Here is a 24,087-nt window from a genome sequence, read left to right on the forward strand (position 1 = left end):
ACTTCTCTAGCTGAATCACAAATTCTAGAAAATAATGTTTATCACAAAACAATGCTGACTCAATCTGATTTTTCTCTCTAAAATAATGGGAGCAAACAAAATCACCAGGCAGTGAGGAAACATTCTAATTAGCTGTGATAATAAAAATCTATTTGCTCTGATAGAACTTCTTGGTTTTTGTGTGAAAATCTAGGTATTTCAAAAACATAAAGTAGACTCAGATTGCATACATACCGGGTCACCTGGGGGACCTGGCATCCCTGGCTTCCCATCTCTCCCTGGAGCTCCCTAAAGAGAGAGAAGGGGAGATGAGAGAGAGAGAGAGAGAGAGAGAGAGAGAGAGAGAGAGAGAGAGAGAGAGAGAGAGAGAGAGAGAGAGAGAGAGAGAGAGATTATCTTTTAAATGTAAAGATCGACTCAATGCAAAATATTAGAATGTAAACCTATTACTTACATCACTCCCTGGAGCTCCTGGTAACCCAGGAAGGCCTCTAGGACCCTGAGAATATAATAAAATCATGATTACTTATGATAGAAGTCTTCTGACAATTACTATCTATTAAGCATGCTATATTTACTTAACCAAATGACTTAGTAAGTATTCTACCTGAATACCTGGCTCTCCAGAGGGCCCTCTGGATCCCTACAAAATGAAAACATGATTAATTAGAATTCTCTCTTTAGGTATACATAGGTTAGGATGAGCATTTATTAAGTGTAAGGATTGTAAAATATTTAGTTGAATTCAACAACGTTTTGGAAGATTCAACAGTCTTCATTTGGTTAAAAAAAATCCAACTCCTAAATTACACACATATTCAATTGACATATTAATGTCTTTAAAATTCAGGTATTTAAAAAAATTCACAATTAATAATATTTCCCATTTTTTTCAATATGAATATAGTTGTTGTTCAGGTATTTCAATTGTGCCTGACTCTTCATGATCCTATTGGAGTTTTCTTGGCAAAGACACTGGAGTGGTTTGCCATTTCCTTCTTCAATTCATTTTACAAATAAGGAAACTGAGGTAAACATGGTTAAGTGACTTGCTGAGGATCACACAGCTAGTAAATGTCTGAGACCATATTTGTACTTAGGTTCAGGCCCAGAACTCTATCTACTCTGCCACTTAGCTTCCCACCAAATAATATACCCATCTCTAATTTCTGCTATAAAGCTTTATCAAGTTTTACGCAACATGGTAGAGAGGAAAGATTATTGGCTTTTGTGTCATATTAACAGGGTTCAAATTCTACTTCTGACAACTTAGTATTTGTGTGACTGTGGGAAAGTTATTTAACCTTCCTGGGTCTCATTTTCTACACAGATTAAAATAAAGGGAGTAAACTGGACTCTGAAGTCCCTTCCAGATCCAGATATAGGCCCAGAGCTTGCTAGTCTTGCTACTTTTAATTAATTGTTTAGTGGTACCTTAAAAACTGGTATATAATCATCATAGTAAGCGTAAAATTCAAATCTGTCATTTTTTCTAATTTCAAAAGTTTAGCATTTAATGTAATTAAAAAAGGCTTAGAGTTGTTTAAATGTTTTTAATTATTTAGACTCTTCCTTGATTCTACAGATAATTCTCAGACTCTATATAGATGAAATACCTGGATAGCAGCTTTCTGTTTCTTTCTTCTCTTTTCATCCCTTCTTTCCCTTTTCTTTATCATCTCTTCTGTTCCTAATCCTTAGCTTTATTTCCCTGACAATTCATTTCCTTCCCTATCTTGCTCATCCTTATCTCTACCTTCCCAACCCTTTCTTTTCTCCTTAATTTCTCTTTTCATTACTTCCCTTTCTTTGTTATCCCTTCTCTTGCCTTCCTTTCCCTTTTCCCCCTTCCCTTCCTTTCCTTTCTCTTCTCTTCCCTACTTTACACTTCCCTTCCCTTCCCTTCCCCTTCCTTCCCCCTTTCCAAGACACTTGTCTTGCCTCTCCTTTCCTTCCTCATCTTTTCCCAGCTATCCTCTTCCCTTTCTTTCCTTTCCCATTCTTTTCCTTTCCTTCATTTCTCTTCTCTTCCTTTCCTTTCTTTTCACTTCCTTCCCTTTCTTTTCCCTTCCCCTCCCTTCCCTTCCTTTCTCTTCCTTTCCCTACCTCTCCCTTCCCTCCTCTCTCCAAGACACTTGTCTTTTCTTGCCTTGCCTTGCCTTCTTTTCTTACCCTTTCCCATCTATCCCCTTCCCTTCCTTTTGCATTGAGAATACAGAAGCAAAAACAGTCCACACCCTCAAAAAATGTGTGTTTGGCAAGAATAATAGCATGTATCTCCTATGTAGATTGACAGCTCCTCTGTAATTTATACTCTTAAAAAATTGCCTATGCCATTGACAAATTAAACTCACATAAGTATCCTGTATAAAATTAAGGACTCAAACCCAGTATTTCCTCACTTTAAGACCAACTTTCCACCATTCATTCCAGCTGCCTCTTTTCTATCCATTTGATTTTTTTATTACTTTCTCCTATTTTTCCTTTATATTTTATCTTTGACTAAAAATTCTCAAACTAGAATCCCTAAAACGACTTTTCTCTATGTTCAGCCTTCTATTTCCAGCTGTCTCATATTCTTTTTCAGAAAAATTAATTATCTGACATTACTTCATTTTCATCCCTTCCCACCATACCCCCTACCTTTACATTTCTGGATAAATTTGATAAAGACCTATTTCCCAAAAAAAGTATGGTTAAAAGAATAGTTAATTCTTCTTTTATTTTCAAATTCTAAGAGTTAATTTTAAGATGTTCTTTCTACTCTTTCCTAATTGCTAAAATCCTTAAATGGAAGCTATTTCTTGTAGTGCTTCATAATTTTACTCATGTATTTTGTTTCCAATTAAGATATGAATTTTGTAATTTATTTTAATTGTTTCATTGGTGTGAATTTATTATGATTGACAATAGGGAAAAGCCATAGATATCCAGGATGCAGTTGGCAGTCAAAAAGCAAATAAATTCATATGTACTTATCAAAAATGTACTATATCTACAATATAATCACAGACAGTAGAGCTTTTATTGGAGAGAAACTAAAAGACCAGAAGAGAAATGGGTGATTGAATACAGCAGAGGAAGAGCAACTATAAACTCACACTGCTATAACTATGTTCTTATCAACTGCTGCTCCCAGTAGAAGTATGTAACTTGTGTCTTTTAAGGATCAGCATCACAGATTTCTCTGATCAGCTCATAGAGCTATTAATTTGCTACATGAGTTTCTGTTTTCCTCCGAGTCAGCCTAGTCAGAGTTGGAACAAGGAAAATGTGCTTTCTTGTGTTTCCAAAGAGTAGGGATCTTTAGGTTAGGGATATTGCCAGTCTCTGGGTGTTTTTTTTTTCCACTGGTGTAGAGGAAAGGGGGTGTTCTGGGAAGTGATATGTACTGGTCAGGTTGCTAAGGGTTTATAAAAGCTGACACAATTCCAGAATAGGAGAATTAGCTAGGATTTCCTTCTTTTCAACTTTGAAGAGATGACATCTGGGAAAATAGTCTTCTTTGTGTGTTGTCAAAGTACTTTGTAACTTTCAATCGTTGCCATTATAAATCTTAAAAGGGAAAGTTTTTTTTTTTTTTTTTTTTTTTGGCTGCTACATGGTGCCATAGTTTGTAGACCTGGAGTCAGGAATTCAATATGTTCCTAAGTTCATAGACACTTACTAGTTGTGTGATACTGAATAAGTCACTTAATCCTGTCTGTCCTTATCTCTAAAAAGAGCTGGAGAAGGACATGAAAAACTACTTCTGTATCTTTGCTAAGAAAATCCTAAAAAGGATCACAAAGAGTAGGATACAATTGGATAGCAGATTTCTTTGTCCCTTATTTTACATGAAAGAAAGGAGTTAGAGTAACTGCCTCAAATCCCATAGAGAATAAACATAGAGTCATTATCAGAACCTTTAGCCCTTGATCTTAAAAGACCAGTTTCTCTGAACAAATATATCAGCTTGTCACTCCTGTGTGCAATAAACTCTACTGACTCATTATCCCCTCTTAAATCAAATATATGTTCCCTGTACCTTCTTTATCTGGCTTTAACCCACATTTCTTTGGTTATTTTACATTATTCCCTTTCACACACTCTACAATCCAGGCAAACTGGCCTTCTCCTTATTCCTCACACATGATATTCAGTCTCTATCTCCATAACTTTGCTGTGTCCCAAGCCTAGGATGCACTCCCTCCTCACCTCCATCTACTGGAATCCATTTCTTTCTAAAGCTGAGCTAAAATTCCCCTCCTTTGTAGGAGATGCTTTTCCCAATTTCCTTCAGTACCAGTCCTGCCTTCCTAATTACTTTGTATTTACTTTATATAGACTTCCATGTGTACATGTTATCTCTCCTATTAGAATGTAAATTTCTTGAAGGCAAGAATTATTTAAGTTTTGGCTTTGAATTCTTTAGCCTAGGATGGTGCCTGCTACATTGTAAGTACTTAATCAAAATTGGTTGATTGAATCAAATCCAACTGTGTGCAGAGTTCCACAGCTCTTTTCCTTTTCAAGTTTAGGAGTTTGCTACCCTTACTAAATTAATTTTTCCCTAGAACTTTCCCACTGTTTTTAACTTGATTTAGGCTAATTTCATAGATACGTTCAATTTTATTCCTCAATTTTATTCCTTTCTCCAACTTTTCTCCCACATTGCTTCAATTTTCTTGAATGTTGCCTTCCTTTCTCTTCATAAGTTTGCAATCATCTTTTTATTTTTTCTTAGAGCACAATGATCTATGATAATGATATAATAATCTATGAAACTACATTATGACAGTAATCAGGAAGGTCCCTGATTCAAGAAATTTTTCTTTTATTCTACTATTACCTTTTCAGCCAGAATGTAATTTGAATGGATTCAAGAATTAATAAACAGTTAGACTTTAATAATATCCACAGGTGATATAGACAGGCTTAATTCAGGGATTTAGTGACTAAGTATCTTGAAATGTCATGTAGGTAGTTGAAAAAAACAAGAATAATATCAAGAAGAATATATTATTGCTATAAATGTTCACAAAAGTATCCTGCTTTACTTACTGGTTGGCCAGGAATTCCCATTCCTGGAGGTCCGATGTCACCAGGGAGTCCATGAACACCTGGCAGTCCTCTTTCACCCTATGTAAGGAGAGATTTCCACTTATTCACATCTCAAGGAGAACATACTTTTGCTGCCATATTTTGTCAATTTCTTTTAATGTAGAAGCCTTATGATTTTCATACCTTTGGCCCTCGTGGACCAGGTGACCCAGGAATTCCATCCAAGCCCTAAAAGAATAAGTAGATGAACAGTACTCTTGAAAACTCAAAGGTTCTGAATAGTCAATGTCTAAAATAAACCACTTTTTTTCATAATCTGTAGTAGATGTGTTTTTGTCTTTAAGGAAGACAAGAAATAGACAATTAAGATTTAGGCAGTCTAAAGATTGGAATGACTTTAAAAAGATGGAAGGCATCTTTTTTAAAAATGAGAACATATCTAATTAAGTATATTTCTTATTAATAATTTATGTTATTAATACTAGAGATAAGTTACAAAAAGGATTATGAAATAATAATGCTATGTATAATTGTTTAAAGTTAATTACTATACAGAATTTTCTATGTAAAGCTAGACCTTAGACTACACTTGACCTTATTACTTTTTAAAAAAATATTTAAATGTTAAATACAAAATAGAAAAAAAAATATTGCCATGTATACAGCAAAACATAAGAGAGGATTCAAAATATGAAACAATTTTTGTTTCAAGAAAGTCTATATAGTAAATCTTGAATCTTGTGTTCAGAGATCTCCATCTTTTCTTTGCTTCCTTATAGTTTTTAATTCTTTGCTTTGTATTTTTTACTTTATTCTTTTTCTCCTCATTCTTCCCCTTACTTCCCCCAAGAAGACTACAATTAAGCATAAATATATTTATATATACATATATACTCAGAAATAATATAAATATATAGATATTTGTAATCATACACACATATAAATATTTATATTAATATAAACATATATAAGGCCGAACTAAACTTAATTTTTTATTATAGCTTTTTATTTACAAGACATATGCATGGGTAATTTTTTAGCATTAAACCTTGCAAAACCTTCTGTTCCAGCTTTTCCCCTCCTTCCCCCCACCCTCTCCCCTAGATGGCAGATAGACCAATACATATTAAATATATTAAAGTATATGTTAAATACAATGTATGCATACATATTTATATAATAATCTTGCTGCACAAGAAAAATCAGATTAAGAAATAAGGTAAAAATAACCTGAGAAGGAAAACAAAAATGCAAGTGGACAAAAACAGAAGGAGTGGAAAGGCTATGTTGGGATTCATACTCATTTCCCATAGTTCTTTTGCTGGGTGTAGCTGGTTCTCTTTATTACTGAACAATTGGAACTGTTTGTGATTAAACTTATATTATGTGCTGTTTCTCTGAAAGTTTGATTTTTTTTTTTTTTTCTGAAATGACTTCCCACAACTATTCTCTGCTGGACTTCTTGGTGGAAGTTTCAAGATTCTGCATTAGTTCGGGATAGACCAGGCATAAAAGTACCTTAAAAGCCTTAACTATCATCTTAAGGATGAAATAAAGTTATACCCATTGATTTTTCCATATCAGTTACTCAAAACTAGAAACATATGTGATTATATAGTGATTATCATGAAGGAAAATATGTCTGTTAAGAATCATACTTACTGGTTCACCAGGCAGGCTTATCCCTGGAGGACCTGCCTCACCTTTTGTACCTGGATGTCCAGGAGGTCCTATAATTCCACCAGGATCTCCCTACAAAAAAATAGAAAAGCAATGATAATTTAATTATTTAAATAATTTTTAAAGGAAAGATACTAATTAATTACATTAACCACCAGACCAGTGTCTGTCTCTGTCTTTCTGCTGCCTGTCTTCATCTCTTGATTTGCTTTGGAAACCTTAAAACTCTACATAAATTTTTTTTTATTACTAGTATTTCACCGTGGACATAGTGACACTGTTATGTAAACACCATTTTCAAATATGTGTTTAATTGGGTGCATTTCTATAATATATTAGGTGAAATAATTTAAAAGGATTCCCTGAGTAAGAAATTAAGATAAATATCTTTATATAGCATTAATGTCACCATATAAAGATCAGTAAAAAGGGACCTCCCCTCCCAGCTCCAGGTTAAATTACTTCTTATTAATATACTGCTTTAATAACAGAGCCAGAAATGGATGATCACAGTTCAGAGGTCCTCAGCTGACTTTGTCTACAGATTTTTTATGTTAAGATTTTTTATGTTATACATATTAAAGAAAACTAGTCCTATCAAACCTTGCTGTTTCCCAAAATAAGACTTTCTGCACTTTCAAATATATCAAAGTACATGTTATGTTAAAATAATCAACTCAAAACCTTACCTTTTCTCCTTTAATGCCTTGTTTTCCTGGAATACCATGTTCTCCTGGTAATCCCTTGGCAATTCCAAAGTAAAGGAAATAAATGATTGAAAGATGATTTTGTTGCATTATTATTTATTATTATATTATTATTTAATATTATATATTATTATTATAATACTTTATACATTATATTATATTACATTATATATTATTATTATGATACTTGAAATATTTAATGATAAGAATGTTATATTAGTAAAAGAAGTAAAGAGAAATTAGACCATTTGGGGAGTGCTGGGCCAGGTAAGAGAATTTCAGCAGGAGTACTTGAGCCCATTGGTTCAGGTGAGGTCTAATGGAAACAGTCTTTCCTTATTAGATTGTAAGCTCTCTGAGGGCAGGGACTATCTTTTGCCTCTTTTTTTTTTTTATCACCAATGCACAATACTTGACACATAAGAAATACATAATAAAATTGATTGAATAATTGATTGAAGTACTAGTTATTTCTCATTCTTTTGTCTCAGCATATGGTTCTAGCTACTCTATCTAGGAATCAATTAGCCTTCTTCCTTTAAATTTTTTTCCTTCTTTCCTTTTTTCTCTTCTCCCTCCCTCCTTCCCTTTTTCTTACTCTTCCTTCTTTTCATCTTTTTTTCTAACTTTTTATTTATTCTCTTGCTTAGTTTATATTTTCTTGTTATTATCTTTCTTTAACTCTTTTTCTTTATTTCTCAATGCTCTTTGTTTATTTATTTCTCTTCCTTCCTTTCTTCCATCTTTCTCTTCTTTCTCTCTTCTGGTCACTCCTGCTTTCCTCTCCTATCTCTTTCATTTTAGTGTTTTAATTATATTATTATCAAGTTAATGTTTTTGTATTATCAGGTGACAAAGTTAATAAAATTCTTTTCTCCCCAATTGCAAGACCAAGGTAACATTTACTTAAGTCATCATGATAAATTATGGACAATTTGCTCTTGAGTCTGCTCCATTTGGGGAAATCCAACCATTACCCAAACAAAGCTCATTTAAAGCAGTTGTTTCAGCAGTACTGCCAGGGAGGAACAGTTTGGGGGATAATGAAGTAGATGAAGTGCTTTTAATACTGGAATTGCCTTTGTTCTCTCTAACAGATACTTTCTTTACTTTTTTTTCCTAATTCCACTTTCCCTAATATCCTCCCTTGATGTTCCTAATTTATTTCCTTACCCTTCTTCCATGATGGTATTTGGCAAATTCTCATTGGATACAAGTGTCTTGAATTATTTGAAGGAAATGAATAAGAGATCCACTATAGATATGTTTACAGAACAAGAGTAAACAACTCCATAACACATATAGAAAGCTCTAAGATATAACTTCTCATTTTAAGAATTTCATATCTATAGAATTTAAATTCACCAAAAAACACCTGCATATTCAAAATATGGAAAATAATCCAAATGCCCCATTCATGTACTTGATTCTGGTAGATTTCTGTTCTTTGGAGATCTTCAAGACAGATTGAAATGCTATTTGTCAAGTATGTTAAAGCTGTGATTCCTTTCTAGTGTGAGTTGGACTGAGATCCTTTTCAATTCTAAATTCTGTTATTCTGGCTTTAATGATATTGCTATTGTTCTGAATGAGTATATCGATGCAAGAAGTATTTTGATGTCTTTTTTTCCATGTAATTACTTTAAGACTCAGATATAGTTAGCCAGTAATTGCACCAAGACCACTTTTCTTTCAACATACTTAATCTTACATGATTGCTTCACATTTTCTTCTTCTTATCCTAGGAGTCTAAAACCAACATTTAATTAATAATAGTTTTAAATAATTTTTAAGTAGTCTAATTATATTTAAAAGAATCTTGTGTTGCAATTGGTTACTGACTCCAAGTGAGCAGGTGCAAAAGCTTTTAGTAGAGGTGATGACAAATCTTGCACTGAAAATCATATGCTTCAGCAACATAAAATAAAGTGGTCACATGAGGAGATCTTAAAATTCTCAGAAACTAATTTTTTTTTGTTTTTAATGGGATTATCAAGGAAGCTTGTTCTCAAAGCTTTTAGTGCATTATATCTCATTTTGCTAAATCAGAAACATAGATCTCTTCTATGCTTACAATATTTCCTGGTGGTCCTCTGGGTCCCATAGGGCCTGCTGGTCCTTGCTGACCCTGTATAAGAAGTTGACATATATTTTAGCTCTAAAAAGATACTATATCTAAATAAAATTCCCAAAATACATATAATGACTTCAGTTACATCTTTTATGACTACCCAGAATGTTTTGTCTATAGGAACATGTGATTGTTCCAGATATTACTATCCTTTGATAGTAATTTGGTACATTAGACTTAGAGGGATTCTTTACAGATGTTTCCATTTAAAGAGTTACATACTTACCCACTGATAGGATATATATTCTTTGCTACACTCACTCAATAGCTGCTAGCAGGTGGGGAATTCCTGCAAAAATACTTGGAATTCAAAAATTTGGAAGCTAGATAATTGGTATAGGTGCCAAGTTATCTAAATTCCTTTTCCTGGTAAAAGGAAATTATATTCAGGATTGAAATCAAGGATTATAGCTTTTTCTGCCCCTCTTGATTCTTTTGACTTTTAAGTATTCAATGTCAAATATAATTTTGGAACCTTCCCCCAACCATCAAAATTATGTTGTAGACCATATAGCACAATTATGTTACGTATAACAAATTAATTTAATAAATATACACATTATGCAGAGCATTGTAAAGCCATCGAATCATGTATATATCAAAAATGCATGACAAACCTACATTTTTGGTTTAAATAGAACATGAGAACATAGGTTTTTTTTTCCATTTTATTTCAACTATAACTTTATATACCTTAATTCCTGAATTTCCTATGAGTCCGGGTGGACCAGCATCTCCAGGTTCACCCTAAATATATTGTTGAGAAAGACCAAAAAAAATTACTTAATATTAAAAATAGCTCAAGGAATCACTATAAGTTTATAGATGAGAAATGAAGATAGTAATGAGATTACCTTCATTCCTGGTGATCCTTTTATCCCAATTTCTCCCTGTAAATAAAATAATGATAAACTTAAGTTTCAAAATAATAAATGTAACTGTTCAGTCTATCTAAATAATAACATTGGTATACAGTAGATGTAAAATTTTGGATGATATGGTAAAGTTAATAATGTTTCACAGACAAATCACAATCTAAAATTCTTGGATAGGTTAAGCAAATAATTATTTTTTAAATTTTCTTTCTCATTAGTGACTACAAAATTTTTTCTTTTCATTCAAATGCCATTTCTCCCACTTCTCTCATAATGATTATTTTTTCTATAAATTTATTCTTCTAATATATATCTTTTTTACATTTGACACCACTTGGTCAGTGTTATTATAATTCAGTGCCAACTATTCTCATGAAGAATTCAAATAACTAAAAACAACTAGGAAGAACATTTAATTTTTCATGTTCTAGATATTTTATTTCATGTAAATGTACTATATGATCATAGGATTTAGAACTAAAAGAGATCTTAAAGATCATATCTTCCAGATCCCTCATTTTATAGATGAGAACTAAGGACTAGAGAGATGAAGGAACCTGCTCATTGTCACACAGCCAGTAAATGCATAAAGTGGAACATCAATCTCAGCCTTTGGATTCCAAGTCCATGGCTTTCAATGCCATGTCAACTGCCCAATGTTGGATTGATTTTATATGTCTAATCACTAGTTGCAAAAGAAAATGTGCACTCTTAATAAACAATAAAAAATCCCAATGACATCATTTAAGAAATTTCAATAACTTTCAAAGATTAAATTTAGAAAATTCAGAGTTCACAGGAATCAAAGTTTCCAAGAACTCCCCCATGAATTTTTTTTATTGCACAAATATTCTTTCATCTTTAGACACTCCACTGTACCAAAGAAACCAAACAAATATTCCTCCAATATCATCTTCTCTGTCAGTATTTTGTTCTCTTCTCTCCTATAATCTTTATATTTTGTCAAGTCTACTTTCCTTCTCCTACCCTAAAGAATGACAACTGAAATCTAAAAAGAAACAGAAGAGACTGAAAACATATGAAAGGGAGATGATATCTCCTTAATGAATTTCCTTTTTCTTCCTTTGTAAAAGATTCTTCCTATAAATGTGCATAGAAGGTTTTATCAATTATAAAGAGGTTATAGTGTCTTTATGGCATTTATTTTTTATATTTATTTATATAAAACTTAAATACAAAACAGAAAAAATTGCCATGTGCACAGCAAACATGAGGATTCAAAATATGAAATAATAAACTTCCATTTCAAGAAAGCCCTTAAAATAAATACTACACATTTTGTTCAGAGATGTCCATCTTTGCTTCCTTATAGGTTTTTTTTGGTATTCTGCTGTGCAGTTTTTAATTAATTCTTTTTTCCCCCTTTCTTTCCCCCTACCTCCCTTAAGGTTACATTAAGAGTGGACACACACACACACACACACACACACACACACACACACACACACACACACACAGAACCATGACACCCCCTTCCCTCCCCCCCAAGGCATTAATTCTTTAAATATGGCTGTTGTAAGTCCTTTAGAACAAATTAAAATGCTTTACATTCATCAACAATAAATTAGCACCATGGAGAGCTCTACTGGAGTCTGGTAGAGGAGGCCATGGCTGGTCCACAGCTAGAGCTTATATATTCTGAGTTGTGATAGGCTAAGCTAACATGTTAGGCGTAAGTCCTCCATCAATATGGAAACCCCCAGTAAGGATACCCTAAGGAAAGGAGAACTGATGAAGGTCTGAAATGAAGTCAAACTTCCATGTTAGCAAATAAGTAGATGCTGTACTTCTAGTCTGGGCAAGACAGGGAGCCTTACTCTCAAGGAAACAAAGCAAAACAAAACAAACTCTAAACTAGGAAAAAAATGAACTGGAATGTGATGCAGAGTGGCTATGCTAGGTTAAACAAATAGTGCACTGGAATTAATTTTGAAAAGCTTTTTTTTTTTTTTTTTGTATGCACAAAATGAAAAAGTAATTAGTCATTAATACTATTTAAGAAGTTATGAATAGTTGACAAATTAAAATGCTGTGAGATTAATGCAGGGGACAAAACATTGCAAATAAAAATAGAAAGATAGAATGTATGGGAAACTTGGAGTTATGAAGTAGCAGAGTATTATCTTGAATTACTTTTTAATGTATTATAATTCACAAACTTTAACCAAGCTGATAAAAACCAAAATGCAATAAATGAAAATTCTTTAAAAAAAAGTAAATAAATAACTTCATAATTTTCTCTATACTTTGATTATTCACTATTTGCTAAAAGAAAGGAGGAAATTGGGTTTTAACTTTAATAAAGAATACTATAATCTGAGATTTGTTGCTTTGTAACATTTAAAAATTTTTTAATGATTGTACTTGGTTTGCCTATTATTTTTTAAAATCTACCTTCATTCCTTTGCATCTATGTACATTTCTACCTATCTCTTTGAATTATTTTTATGCATCATTTGAAACAATTCATTATTCCATTACATTCATGTACCACATTTTATTCAGCTATTCTTTGGACATTTTCAGTCCTACTCATCTGCTTATAGATTTTATGCTATGGATGTGAAGGAACAAAAAAATAACTTATGGAACACTTACCATGGGCTAAATACTGGGTTAATATTTGGGCAAATACAAAAATATACAAAGTCCCTCCCATCAAATAGGTCATATTATAACAAAAGAGCTACACACAAAAAGGTGTGGTGACCAGGGAGGAGAACACTAGACCAAAAGGTACAGGAATGGTGAATGGGAACATATCCCTCCAGGTACAATAATGACATTAATCTGGCAATTTGTAGTTCTTGAACTTCATGGTTATTGAGACCATAAAAGAAATGTCTAGAAATGAGGAATAAGGACAATAGGGTCCAAGACCCTAGAAATCTAATATATCTAACTGTGAGCATTATTGTAAAGGCAGGGCTTCATGCTAGCGATTCCTTCATAGCATGAATCTTATAATAAGATTTATGGAATCAAATAGAATTGACAACTTTGCAATTTTTATCACAGTATTCTAAGGAGTTTTTGTGTTCTAGTGCCATTAACATTCACGTGCTTGTTTTCCTCCCAGATCCACAAAAATCATCTTTTAGCATCATTGTCAATTTGATGTATGTAAAATAATGCCACTGAGTTGTTTTAATTTAATTTCCCTGATTTTGAGTAGTTTTTCAAATTTTTTTTATAATCAGTGCTTCTTTCAAAAACTATCTGTTCATGTCTTTTGGCCACTTATTCAGTGGATCATCATTTTTAAGTTTGTTTCCTTTTCCTAAAGATTTTGGATATTAGATTTTTTTTGTAAGGCAATTGGAGTTAATTGACTGGCCCAAGGTCTCATAACTAGTGTTGTGTCTAAGGACAAATTTGAATTCAGGTCTTCCTGAATGATACCCATATCCCTCCAAACACAGTATTTTATCCATTGTACCAAATTAACTGCCTTGATATTAATTTTTAAAATCATAAACATTTCATGCAAATATCTTTCCTAGCTTTCAATCTAATACAGTCATATTCATGAATAGAATTTTTACTTTCCATCCACCACAGCCTGCTATATTGTTTTTATAATTAGCTTCTTAGAATCAACCCCATCTTGGACTCTGCACAGATCTCCATATAAATGCTTTCCTCCATTTATATAAAACTTTAAAACTAGGAATTATCCCTATAATAATATAATCTTACCACTATTCTTTACTTTTTAATCATGTTCAGGCAGGATTATGATTTAGAAGTTCTCCTATCTTCCCAATTCCTCATCTCTTTCTTAGCTTGTTCTTCTTCTGTGATATCCACATTCAAGGGATAATTACTTCCTGCCTATTGTCTTCTCTTTTCCTCAAGGTCATATACTTCCATTTTTATTCTGTGACTTTTCCATCTAATTCTCTCATTATTCCTCTTGTAAGATAGTATATATCAATACCACCTTATCCCTTATAGCATGTAAAAATTCTAAATTACTAATTATTCATTCCCTTTTCTAAAGTCTTGTTAAAAAATCTTGGTTTGAATTTTGGTCTGTTTGAATGTTCATCTATCATTCATCTTGCATTTATTTGAGGTGATTTTCCCTGTGAGGATATCTTTCCTTTTTAGTCCTTACTTTGTTTTTCTATTTTATCTCGTGCATTTGTAGCTAATTTGAGGTGACAGAGAAGTTAATAGAATTCTTCTTAGTTTAAATCCTTTAAAATAGGTAAAGATTTGCTTAACTGTAGAGAATCATGATTTTCTAAATGTTCTATGCTTGATATTTATTTGCTTGTTAAATGCCAATGTATTAAAAAATTAAATGAATGACTTTTTAAAAAAAGCATTTATTAAGCACATACTATTAATATAAGATTGTGCTAAGAGCTATGGGTAACCAAATCAACAAAGGAAAAAAAATCCCTCCCTTCATGTGATTATATTCTTATAAATGAAAAGAGCATCTCAGGCACTGGTAACCATAGTGAGGTCTGGAAATTCACAGGGACAATGAATGAAGTTATCAAGAAATTGAAAGACATATCCTTTCAAGGAAAATTTTGAGTTCACTACTGTTTCCAGGATAAAGAGAGAAGGAAGGAGAGTGAGTACGGTGATATTAGAATGTCTACAGAACAACATAGTGGGTCTGGATGAGACTAAATGTGATTAACCCCAACAAATCAGGAAACTAGGGTGAGAGCTCAGGTGCCAGATTATAGGCCAAAGGTTGAGGTTGAGAGACATGATAGAGTATGAAGACAGAGATGAGTATGTCTTAAAACTAGGAGATTTCACAAAGTTTTTGGTAACCCTGATTTTCTCCTGTTAAGTCCTGGATGTTAGGAGCACAAGGGTTATTTTCTCTTCTTTAAGACTCCTCTTTTGGGGGAAGAAGATAGGGTCTTTTGATGGATGAATGGGTTATAGTAGAACAGTGTATTTTAAGTTAGAGTTAGGCTTGAGACCTCAGTGGACCTGGAGAGAATTGTCTAAGGTAGGAATGTGAGATGTATTAATGTATTTCATAAATCAAACTGACTCTCCTGTATCTATGGCAACACTAAGTTGCTGTTTGTGCAACAATTCATTCCACTATTCATCCATCAACACTATGTATTTTGTTCATGTTGCCCCATCTTCATATAAGGCCCAGTAATAGCTGTCAGTTAAGATGAAATTCTCAGTCTCCTCCTGTTTTTCTTCAGCCATAGTTGTAGTTTAAAAATTAAATGAAAAGAAAAAATGTAGCTAGTTAATAAGTTGGTTGTTTGGTACATACCACATTTTGAAGTTTGACTGATTTTATGAAAAAAAATCCCGGAATGGAATCAAATTCTTTATCCAATTTAGCAATTTTCTTTAAAGTGTTTTTCACAGATGGCTATCCACTCATTGCCCAGACTTGCTTACCAGCATTGGTTTTGCTCTCACTCACACCCCTTGATTCAGTGCTAGTAAGGAGAGAATTGAAATCCTCTTAGCCTCACCATTGCCACTTCTGGGCAACCCTCTACCACCAGCACTCAATAATAAACTCTCATTCTTTGAAGTTCTTTCACTTTCTATATAACACCCAGTTGAGATTACACTAACTTCTCTAGCGACCTATAGAATACTCCTTCCTTCCTTCCTCAATCATGCAGTGCTTGGCTTATGGTACTTATCTTCTTCCCATCTTCTACTCCACAAACATATTGGTATCACCTCAAATACCCTATTCTTCCAATTACTTGAATTGATCATTCCTCATAATCTACTTCCTCCACTTCTGGATACAAAGAGATGGTCAGATAGTTATCACTCATTAAGTGCATAGTTTGTGACAAGCATTTTGCTAAGCACTGGGGATACAAAATAAAATAAAAAATGCCCTAGTTCTCAAGGAATTCACAATCTAATGGGAGAGAACATGCACATAAATATGTACAATCAAGTAACAAACAATAAATTTGAAATAGTCAAAAGAAGGAAGACAAAGAAATCACCTTCCTGTCGAAGGTTTTTAGCTAAATTTGAAAGAAGCTAGGAGATGGAGATGTGTAATTGAGCATTCCTTTGAGCTTGTAATTACTCATAAGCATTTCACTTTATTTATGAACTCTGAAATTCCTTTATTTTTTAATCTTTTGTCATTATACCTCTTCTTCTGCTTTGTAAATCTTAACCCTATTCTTCATCCTCACTGTGATTTTAAATTCCTCAAACCATCAGTTCTTTCCAATGCTTAAAACTTTCCAGGACACCTCAAGCTTTTCAAAGGTCCTCCTCCCCAACTTTCTCAGATGAGAACCTTCACTCATATTTCACTGAAAAAAATTGAAAACATTCTTCTAGGATTTTCTCTTTTCTCCTTCTCATCTCCCATTACTCAAATACCTTCAATTATTACCTTCTTCACCTGTGTTTCACATGATTAAATGCCCTTCTTCTTGTCAAGACAAAAAACCTCTATATGTGAAAATTATTCCTTTGTATCCCATCTTCCCTAGAAGATTGCTCTCTTTGTCATCTCCAAACTCTTATTAATTTTTAATCTGTCAATTTCTATTGGCTACTTCCTCCTCTCTCCAAATATGTCCATTTCTCCCTCTTTCCCCAAAACCCTTTACTGGATCCATTCATCCTGGCTAGCCATCAACCCATATTTCTCTATTTTTTTGTGGCTACGCTCCTTTAGAAGGCAGTCTAAAATAAGTGCCTCCACTTCTATTCTCTCACTTTCACCTTAATTCTATGTACTCTAGATTCCAACCTCATCATTCAATTGAAACAGCTACTTTCAAGGTTACCAATGATTTTTAATTGTCAAATCTACTGATCTTTTTCTTTCTTAAACCCTCTGCAGTCTATGAAAAAGTTGAACACTGTTCTTCATTTCCTTTTTAAGAGATTTTGTGATACTATCTAGCTCACCTACTATTTGACTGACTGCTTCTTCTCAATTTCCTTTGCTGACTCTTCATTTCATTCATATTCACTAACTCTGGGTGTTCCCAAAAGCTCCATTCTGAGCCTTCTCTTCTTCCTCTATATTATTTCACTTGGTGATCTGTTTGACTCTCATGAATTTAATTTTCATCTCTATTCAGATGATTCTTAAATCTATTTGTCTAGACGCAATGCCTTTCCTGACTTCCATTTCTCATCTTCAACTGTTGACTGAACATCCATAAATGGATATGTCATAGATATTTTAAATTTAACATGTCTTGCTTAACCTTTGTGCTTTCTCTCTGAGGTTGTCCTTTCTGTAACTTTGTTGCTTGAATGCTATTTCTCGTGCTATACTTAATTTCTTCATTGCAGGGACTAGTTTTTTTTATATGTTTGTTTTGTTATTATTTTTGCCTTTCTTTGTATCCCTAGTGCTCAGGTATTTTGCCTTTCTTTGTATCCCTATCAAAAATGAGCAAAAGGAAAAAGAAACAAGCATTTATTAGGGTGCCTACTTATGTGCTGGGTACTGTAGTGTTTTACAAATATTGCTTAATTTGATCCTCCATAACAATAGAAGTATTATTGTTATTATCCCCATTTTATAGTTGAGAAAATTGAGTTAGAGAGGTTAAGTAACTTGTCAGTATGAATGTAAGGCTGGATTTGAACTCATATCAGAGCTCTATTCACTGAACCACCCAGCTGTCTATGTGGTAGACACTTAAATGCATGTTAATGAGTTGTTGACTAACATTTTCAGGAAAGTAGAACTCACTACCTTACACAAACAGTCTATTTCATTATCTGATAACTCCAATTTATTTTGTTGTTGTTCTGTTAGTCAGTTATATCCAAGACTCTTTGTGACCCTGTAGACCTACTGTCCTTGGGGTTTTCTTGGCAAAGATGCTGGAGTGGTTTTCGATTTCCTTAGGCAATCAGAGGTTAAGTGACTCCCTCAGAGACAAATAGCTTGAAAAGTCTGAGGCTACATTTGAATTCAGTTCTTCCTGACTCCAGGTCTACTTCTTTATCCACTGAACCACCAGATATTTTCGGTTGATAGAAAGTCTTTATATTAAACTGAAATTTACAGCCTTTAATTTCTTCCTTTTGGTTCTATTTCTTCTTATTAATTCTATTTTCTTCATGACAATTCTTTAAATATTTGGAGAAAATGATCATGTTTACCACCAAATCTTATTAGCTTCAGTCTGAATGTCCTCAATTTCCTCAAATAAACTGGAGGAACTGATTACCTTTTTTTTTTTTTTTTTTTTTTTAACATTATGTAACACAGACATATTACTTTTCTTTTGCCTACTTCTGTGCTTATAGCCCATTACTGAGATGAGATGTTATTGTTCTGAAACAGCTGAAATAATAGAAAGATTTTGCTATCTACATAAAAGGATTCAGTCATCTGGAATAAAGACTAATGACAGAACATTAAATCAGACCAGTCAATTAGTATAAAATGAAGCAATGAAATCTTAAGTCAATCCATATTATGCAGAGAGAGTCATGGCTTAGGTTCTAGATTCCCATTGGACTGGGAATGGCAGGACCTGTGTTTTAGTCCTGGTTCTTCTACTAACTAGCCAAATGGTGAGTTTAGACAAATGAGGTGGATCTTAGTTTCCAATATATAAAATAAAGGGATTATATTAAATGATCTTTAAAGTAATGCTTGATAAATTTAGTTTGGATCTAGGAGCAAATTTAGAAATCAAACAAATGTTTTGTTTTTCCTTTCAAGGATTTTTAAGGGAATTTTTATTGTAGTGTGCCATTAGTGATACAACTTCTTAACTTCAGGTTCAAACTCAAATTAGCCTTGCCTTGGGACTAAACTAGAATTCTGCAGAAAGTTTTAAAGGATCCCTGGAAAGGCCCAAGAAGAAACAGTACAATTGTTCCTCTTCCTCTCTGAAATTTTCACTGGGAAGGGATGTCAAGCTCACTAGTGAGTCAGGTATAATGGAAGCCTGAGGAATCCTCAAGTGAGTACCACAGATATTTTTAAATTACCATTACAGTAAAAAATATTAATAGTATTAAAAGAGCATTCTTATAGTTTCTCAGTAGTTTCTAGAAAGGGTGCATTATAAATATCAGGCATTATGAGAAATCACCAAGTGGCATGGGTCCTTGAAACCTAGTCCCTTGGGATTTGTTGAGCTTTGCCATTAAGCTCCTTTCCAGCTTGAATATTCTATGAATAGCTATAAGGAGTATTTGGAAGTCCTATTTAAATGGCTTAAAGGAGTTAATGCGGATTCCAAAGGTGCCTAACTTACTAAGCTAAAATACTAGAAAAATCTGGTGAATATCATGCAAATACTTTCAGTATCATTCTTAGTTAACACACATATATACCTTGTCACCTTTTATTCCTTGTAGGCCAATGTTTCCTTGCTTGCCCTATGAAGAAAAAGAAATAAAAATTTAATTATGCAAAATCTTTAAAATTTTTTTGAGACCCATTTTTTCTTGTCTAAGATAAAACTAAAAAAAAAAAAAAAACCCAACACCAAAACACTTCATAAAACTATGACTTATGCAGTCTCTTTGTACAGCTGCATCTGAATATGAATTATGATCTAGTGTTGTTTGTTTATTTGTTTTCCACTAGAGAGAATTAAATTCTGAATGAGATTGGCTAGGAAAATGTTTGGGTAGATTCAAATAAGACTTTTTTCCTTTTATCTTCCCTTGAGCACTTAGTATAGGGCCTAGAACATTGCAGGAGTTTAATAAATGCTTTTTGATTTGACTTTAGATTCAGAATGAATACTCACTATGGTAGGCCAACAAATAGTTGATTAATAGACAAGAGAGTTTTGCAATTTTTTAGAAGTTGGAACCACAATCTAAATTTTCTTCTTGAAAATTTGAAGCTTTAGTGGCTCTCCAGTGCTTTTATAATATATGAAAGAAAACCACCTCAATTTGCATTGAAGCCCTTCACAGTCTGACTCCAGAATCTTTCCAGGCTGATTAGATATCACTCCCTTTTACATGCTTTATACTTCAGCCAGATTGGCTTACTTGTTGTAGTTCTTTGTATATAAAATCCCATCACTTGTTTTCACAAGATTGTGCCTCATTCCTGGAATAATATTTCTCTTTGTCTTTGTCCTTTGGAACTACTAAATTTTTTCAAGGTTTAAGTCTAGTGCTACTTATTTCATTTATAATGACCCTCCCCTATTTATTTTTCCATGTTTATCTAGTATTTACTTATCTGAAAACATGTTGTATGAAAAATCTAAGCTCCATAGTAAATCTAAAACCCCAAAGTACTAGTTGTGTCTCACTACAGTATTTTTATCTTTAACATCTGACATAATACCTTGCTGATAATCATTGCCTAATAAATACTTACCAATTGAGTGATGTATGTGCTTATTTTCTAGTTTACCTTGGACAAATAATATTTCTTTAAAGGTACCCAGAGAATGTAGAATTAACACAGATTCAGCAAAGTGATAACATTACTAAGATAATTTCTTTCTGCCTTCATGTCTTAAATTCTTACCATTTCTCCTTTTTGTCCTTTAAGACCAACTGATCCTGGAAATCCAGGCTGTCCAGTTTCACCCTTTTAAAGGCATAGGAAAAAAGATGATATTAAAATCAAATGAAAACAAATCAAGAACTTAAATAACTTCTTATGTCTCTAAAATGAATGATTTTTATTTGAATTTTTTCTTTTTAATTATGGACTTCATAAAAATCAACAAACAAACATTTTAGTACACAAAGAACAAATGATAATTGAACTTGAACAACTTATGTGCAATCTGTTAAAAAGTGTAGATTTAAAAGGTAGTACTAGATGTGTCCTTTTTTGAGCTTCTTTCCATGGCTCCTCTTTCCCCCTGCTACCTCTGTATTTCTCTTGTCCCTTTAACAACAAAATTTAGCTGTTACCACCCAGGAAGGGGAGAATGAGAATTGCTATATCAAATTGAATGCTTTGGGCAATAAAGTGTCAGTGGTTCTTACTGCCTTTAGGTCTTTTAGAAATCCATCAATTTCCTTCCTGTTACCTAAAATCAGGCTAAAATATGCAATCAAAACATTTAAATGGAAAAAAAATCTATTTAGGGGTGAAGAGGAAAAAGTAATGGGGAGTGTTTTATCTTATAGTAGCTGATAAGGCACATTAGTTTAGTGATCCAAAATATGTCATGTTGATTAACTGCAACACAATTATCCAGAGTCCAGTTTCAGACATTTCATCATATTTTTTTTCTTTCTGGAAGCATGTGGTCATATGAATGAAAATGAGGATAAGTTATTCTTAGCATTGACATTACTGCTGGGTATAGACAAAGAAGGCATTCTTGCTGATATGATGGCAGTAACTTCAGAGAAGCCCAAGATGCTCTCATCAAAGAATCTTCTAAAGAGTGATTTATAATAAGGAACAAAGCTTTATAAGATCATGGCTAAGAAAGTACAATCTTAGAGATTCTACTTATAAAAGGAAATAGATCATAAATTAGATTTCAGATACGCCCTATCACTCTTCCTGCTGGCATTCATCAAGATTCATGGATGACTGTGTTACTGGTCTATGAATCTAGGCCTTTTGAAGCTCTATAGGACCAATTCCTTAAATTTCAAGACCCCTTTGCAAAATAATAGACATTATGCTGTTTTGTTTGCATATGCTTTTCTTATATTTTTACCTTCTAAGGCCTAGAAAAAAAGAACATCATTTCTCTCAGCAGTAAAATGAAGGAGTTGAATTTATTTTTGAGCCCTGTGAAACTCTGTAGTTCCTGTTTTGTCTTTTATTAGAGTGTAAATTAGAGTGTTGAAATTTTTCAACATACAGTATTTATCTACCATAGAAAATATGATTAGAAGCCTTACATGAAACAAAATGCTACCTATAATTGCTTCAATGTGGTTAGAAGTTTGATCACCTAATGGCTTCATATTCTTTGCCAAACTTCAAAGTGATTTATGTTTTTCTTCTGGAATTCTTCCTAAAAGGCTTGTAAATGGAGCAAGAAACTAGGGACTGCTTGCTGATGGAGAGTCTTTCTCAGTAGCTCCTAAGTTCCTATGAGACTTCAGGTATTGACCTAGAGATACTCGTCAGAGTGCCATTGACTCAATTGTTTTCTTCTACCTTAAAAAATCTATTTGGTAGGAGATAGGAAGCCAGGTAAGATAAAGGAGGAAGAGGGAGCAAACAACATGCCAATGAGAGACATAAGGGTAGGGATAGGGAAAGTAGATAGTGGAGGTTACAAATAGTAGCTATGAATTTTCAGTCAGAGTGCTGAAGATGTTTCATGTGTAAATTATATTCAGCATGAATCCTGTATCTTGGTGATCTATGATGCAGCTTGGAATGGAATAGAAGCTAATTACATTTCTTCTCCTCTATCTTTTTTTTTTTTTTCTTTTCCTGGGAAGAGCATGTCTTTTGCTCAGGAAACACTCATTGCTTCCCTCTGGGATTGAAAAACATTTACTTTTGTTCTAAATATTTACTTTGTCTCTTAAGAAGAAAGAAGATAAGATTATTAATTTTTAGAGGTAAAATCATTGGTTTACCCTGAATCTTGTCCCTTAGAGCTTACTTAGAACCTTTGGGTAAAGTTGGGACTCCAGAATTAGACTATACAAGATTAGAAAAAAAGTCTAAAATTAAAGACTCTATCCTAAAAAAATCATTAATTGGTAAAAAGAGCAGATTGTTAAAGGATCCAAAGAATGGGCATTTCCACTTCCCTTACTTGCTAGAGACTGCCATATTTTATATACATTAGGTTTTAAGAGAAAGACATAGCCTCACAAAAAAGAGTGAAATGAATTACTTGGAAATGGAAAGCTGGGCCTCCAAAGGTCAGTGAGCTATTTGGGGAGCTTTGTTCACACAAAGGGAGGGGTAGAGAATTGTACAAATATGCACAATGGACTTTCTGGCTTAGGAGAAGATTGCAAGTTCAGCTTGCCACCAGCTGCTAACATATGTTTTCCTGCATATAAATATTCACTATTGCATCAATGGAGATACCAATGGTCTATGAGTCAAAAGATCAGACTTCTATTCATTAGTTGTTGTTTAGTCATTCAGAAATGTCTGACTCTTTGTAAATCTACAGATGATAGAATGCTAATATTGTCCATGGGGGTTTCTTGGCAAATGATGCTGGAGTGGCTTGCCATTTCTGCTCCAATAATTTTTTAACAAATAGAGGTTGAATGGCTTGCCCAGGTTCACACAGCTTCTAAGTATCTGCTTCCAGATTTGAACTCAGACCTTCCTGGCTCCAGGCTCAGCACTTTATCCACTGGGCCATTTAACTATTTCCTACTACTCAATAGTATTACTTTATAAAGCCATTTAACTTCTTCATACATACTAAATCTTAAAATTTTAGAACTGGAAGGGATTTTAAATTTTAATAATTTTAAATTATTTTAAAATAATTTAGTACAGCCTTCTTATTTGATAAATGGGGAAACTGAGGCCTTGAGAGGTGAGGCTAATTGGTTAATCTCATGCTAATGATAAGTAGAAGCCATGGGTTTATAGATAAATTAAGGTTCAAAGCCAGGTGCTATGGCTCCAAATCTATTTAAAAATTTATCATCTATCTTATAAATGGAGTATTTTTGAAAGTTAAAACAGTCTAAACAAATGCAAGAAATGTTGATGATGATAATAATCAAA

The 24,087-nt window shown here is 33.2% G+C and overlaps 1 protein-coding gene across 2 annotated transcripts in view; it reads right to left on the reverse strand.

Moving 5' to 3' along the window:
• Positions 1-24,087, reverse strand: part of COL19A1 (collagen type XIX alpha 1 chain) — a 389,708-nt gene that overhangs the window by 82,608 nt on the left and 283,013 nt on the right. For both annotated transcript variants that reach the window (XM_074310576.1, XM_074310575.1), the window contains 12 exons: positions 20,926-20,988; positions 19,764-19,808; positions 10,416-10,451; positions 10,255-10,308; positions 9,505-9,558; positions 7,413-7,466; positions 6,706-6,795; positions 5,227-5,271; positions 5,044-5,121; positions 608-643; positions 455-499; positions 235-288 (listed from right to left, as the gene is read on the reverse strand). In XM_074310576.1, coding sequence (XP_074166677.1) covers positions 235-288; positions 455-499; positions 608-643; positions 5,044-5,121; positions 5,227-5,271; positions 6,706-6,795; positions 7,413-7,466; positions 9,505-9,558; positions 10,255-10,308; positions 10,416-10,451; positions 19,764-19,808; positions 20,926-20,988 — 654 coding nt within the window. The remainder of the gene's footprint in view (positions 1-234; positions 289-454; positions 500-607; positions 644-5,043; positions 5,122-5,226; positions 5,272-6,705; positions 6,796-7,412; positions 7,467-9,504; positions 9,559-10,254; positions 10,309-10,415; positions 10,452-19,763; positions 19,809-20,925; positions 20,989-24,087) is intronic.

Source organism: Sminthopsis crassicaudata, chromosome 4 (assembly GCF_048593235.1).
Source record: "Sminthopsis crassicaudata isolate SCR6 chromosome 4, ASM4859323v1, whole genome shotgun sequence".
NCBI classification, from domain to species: Eukaryota; Metazoa; Chordata; class Mammalia; order Dasyuromorphia; family Dasyuridae; genus Sminthopsis; species Sminthopsis crassicaudata.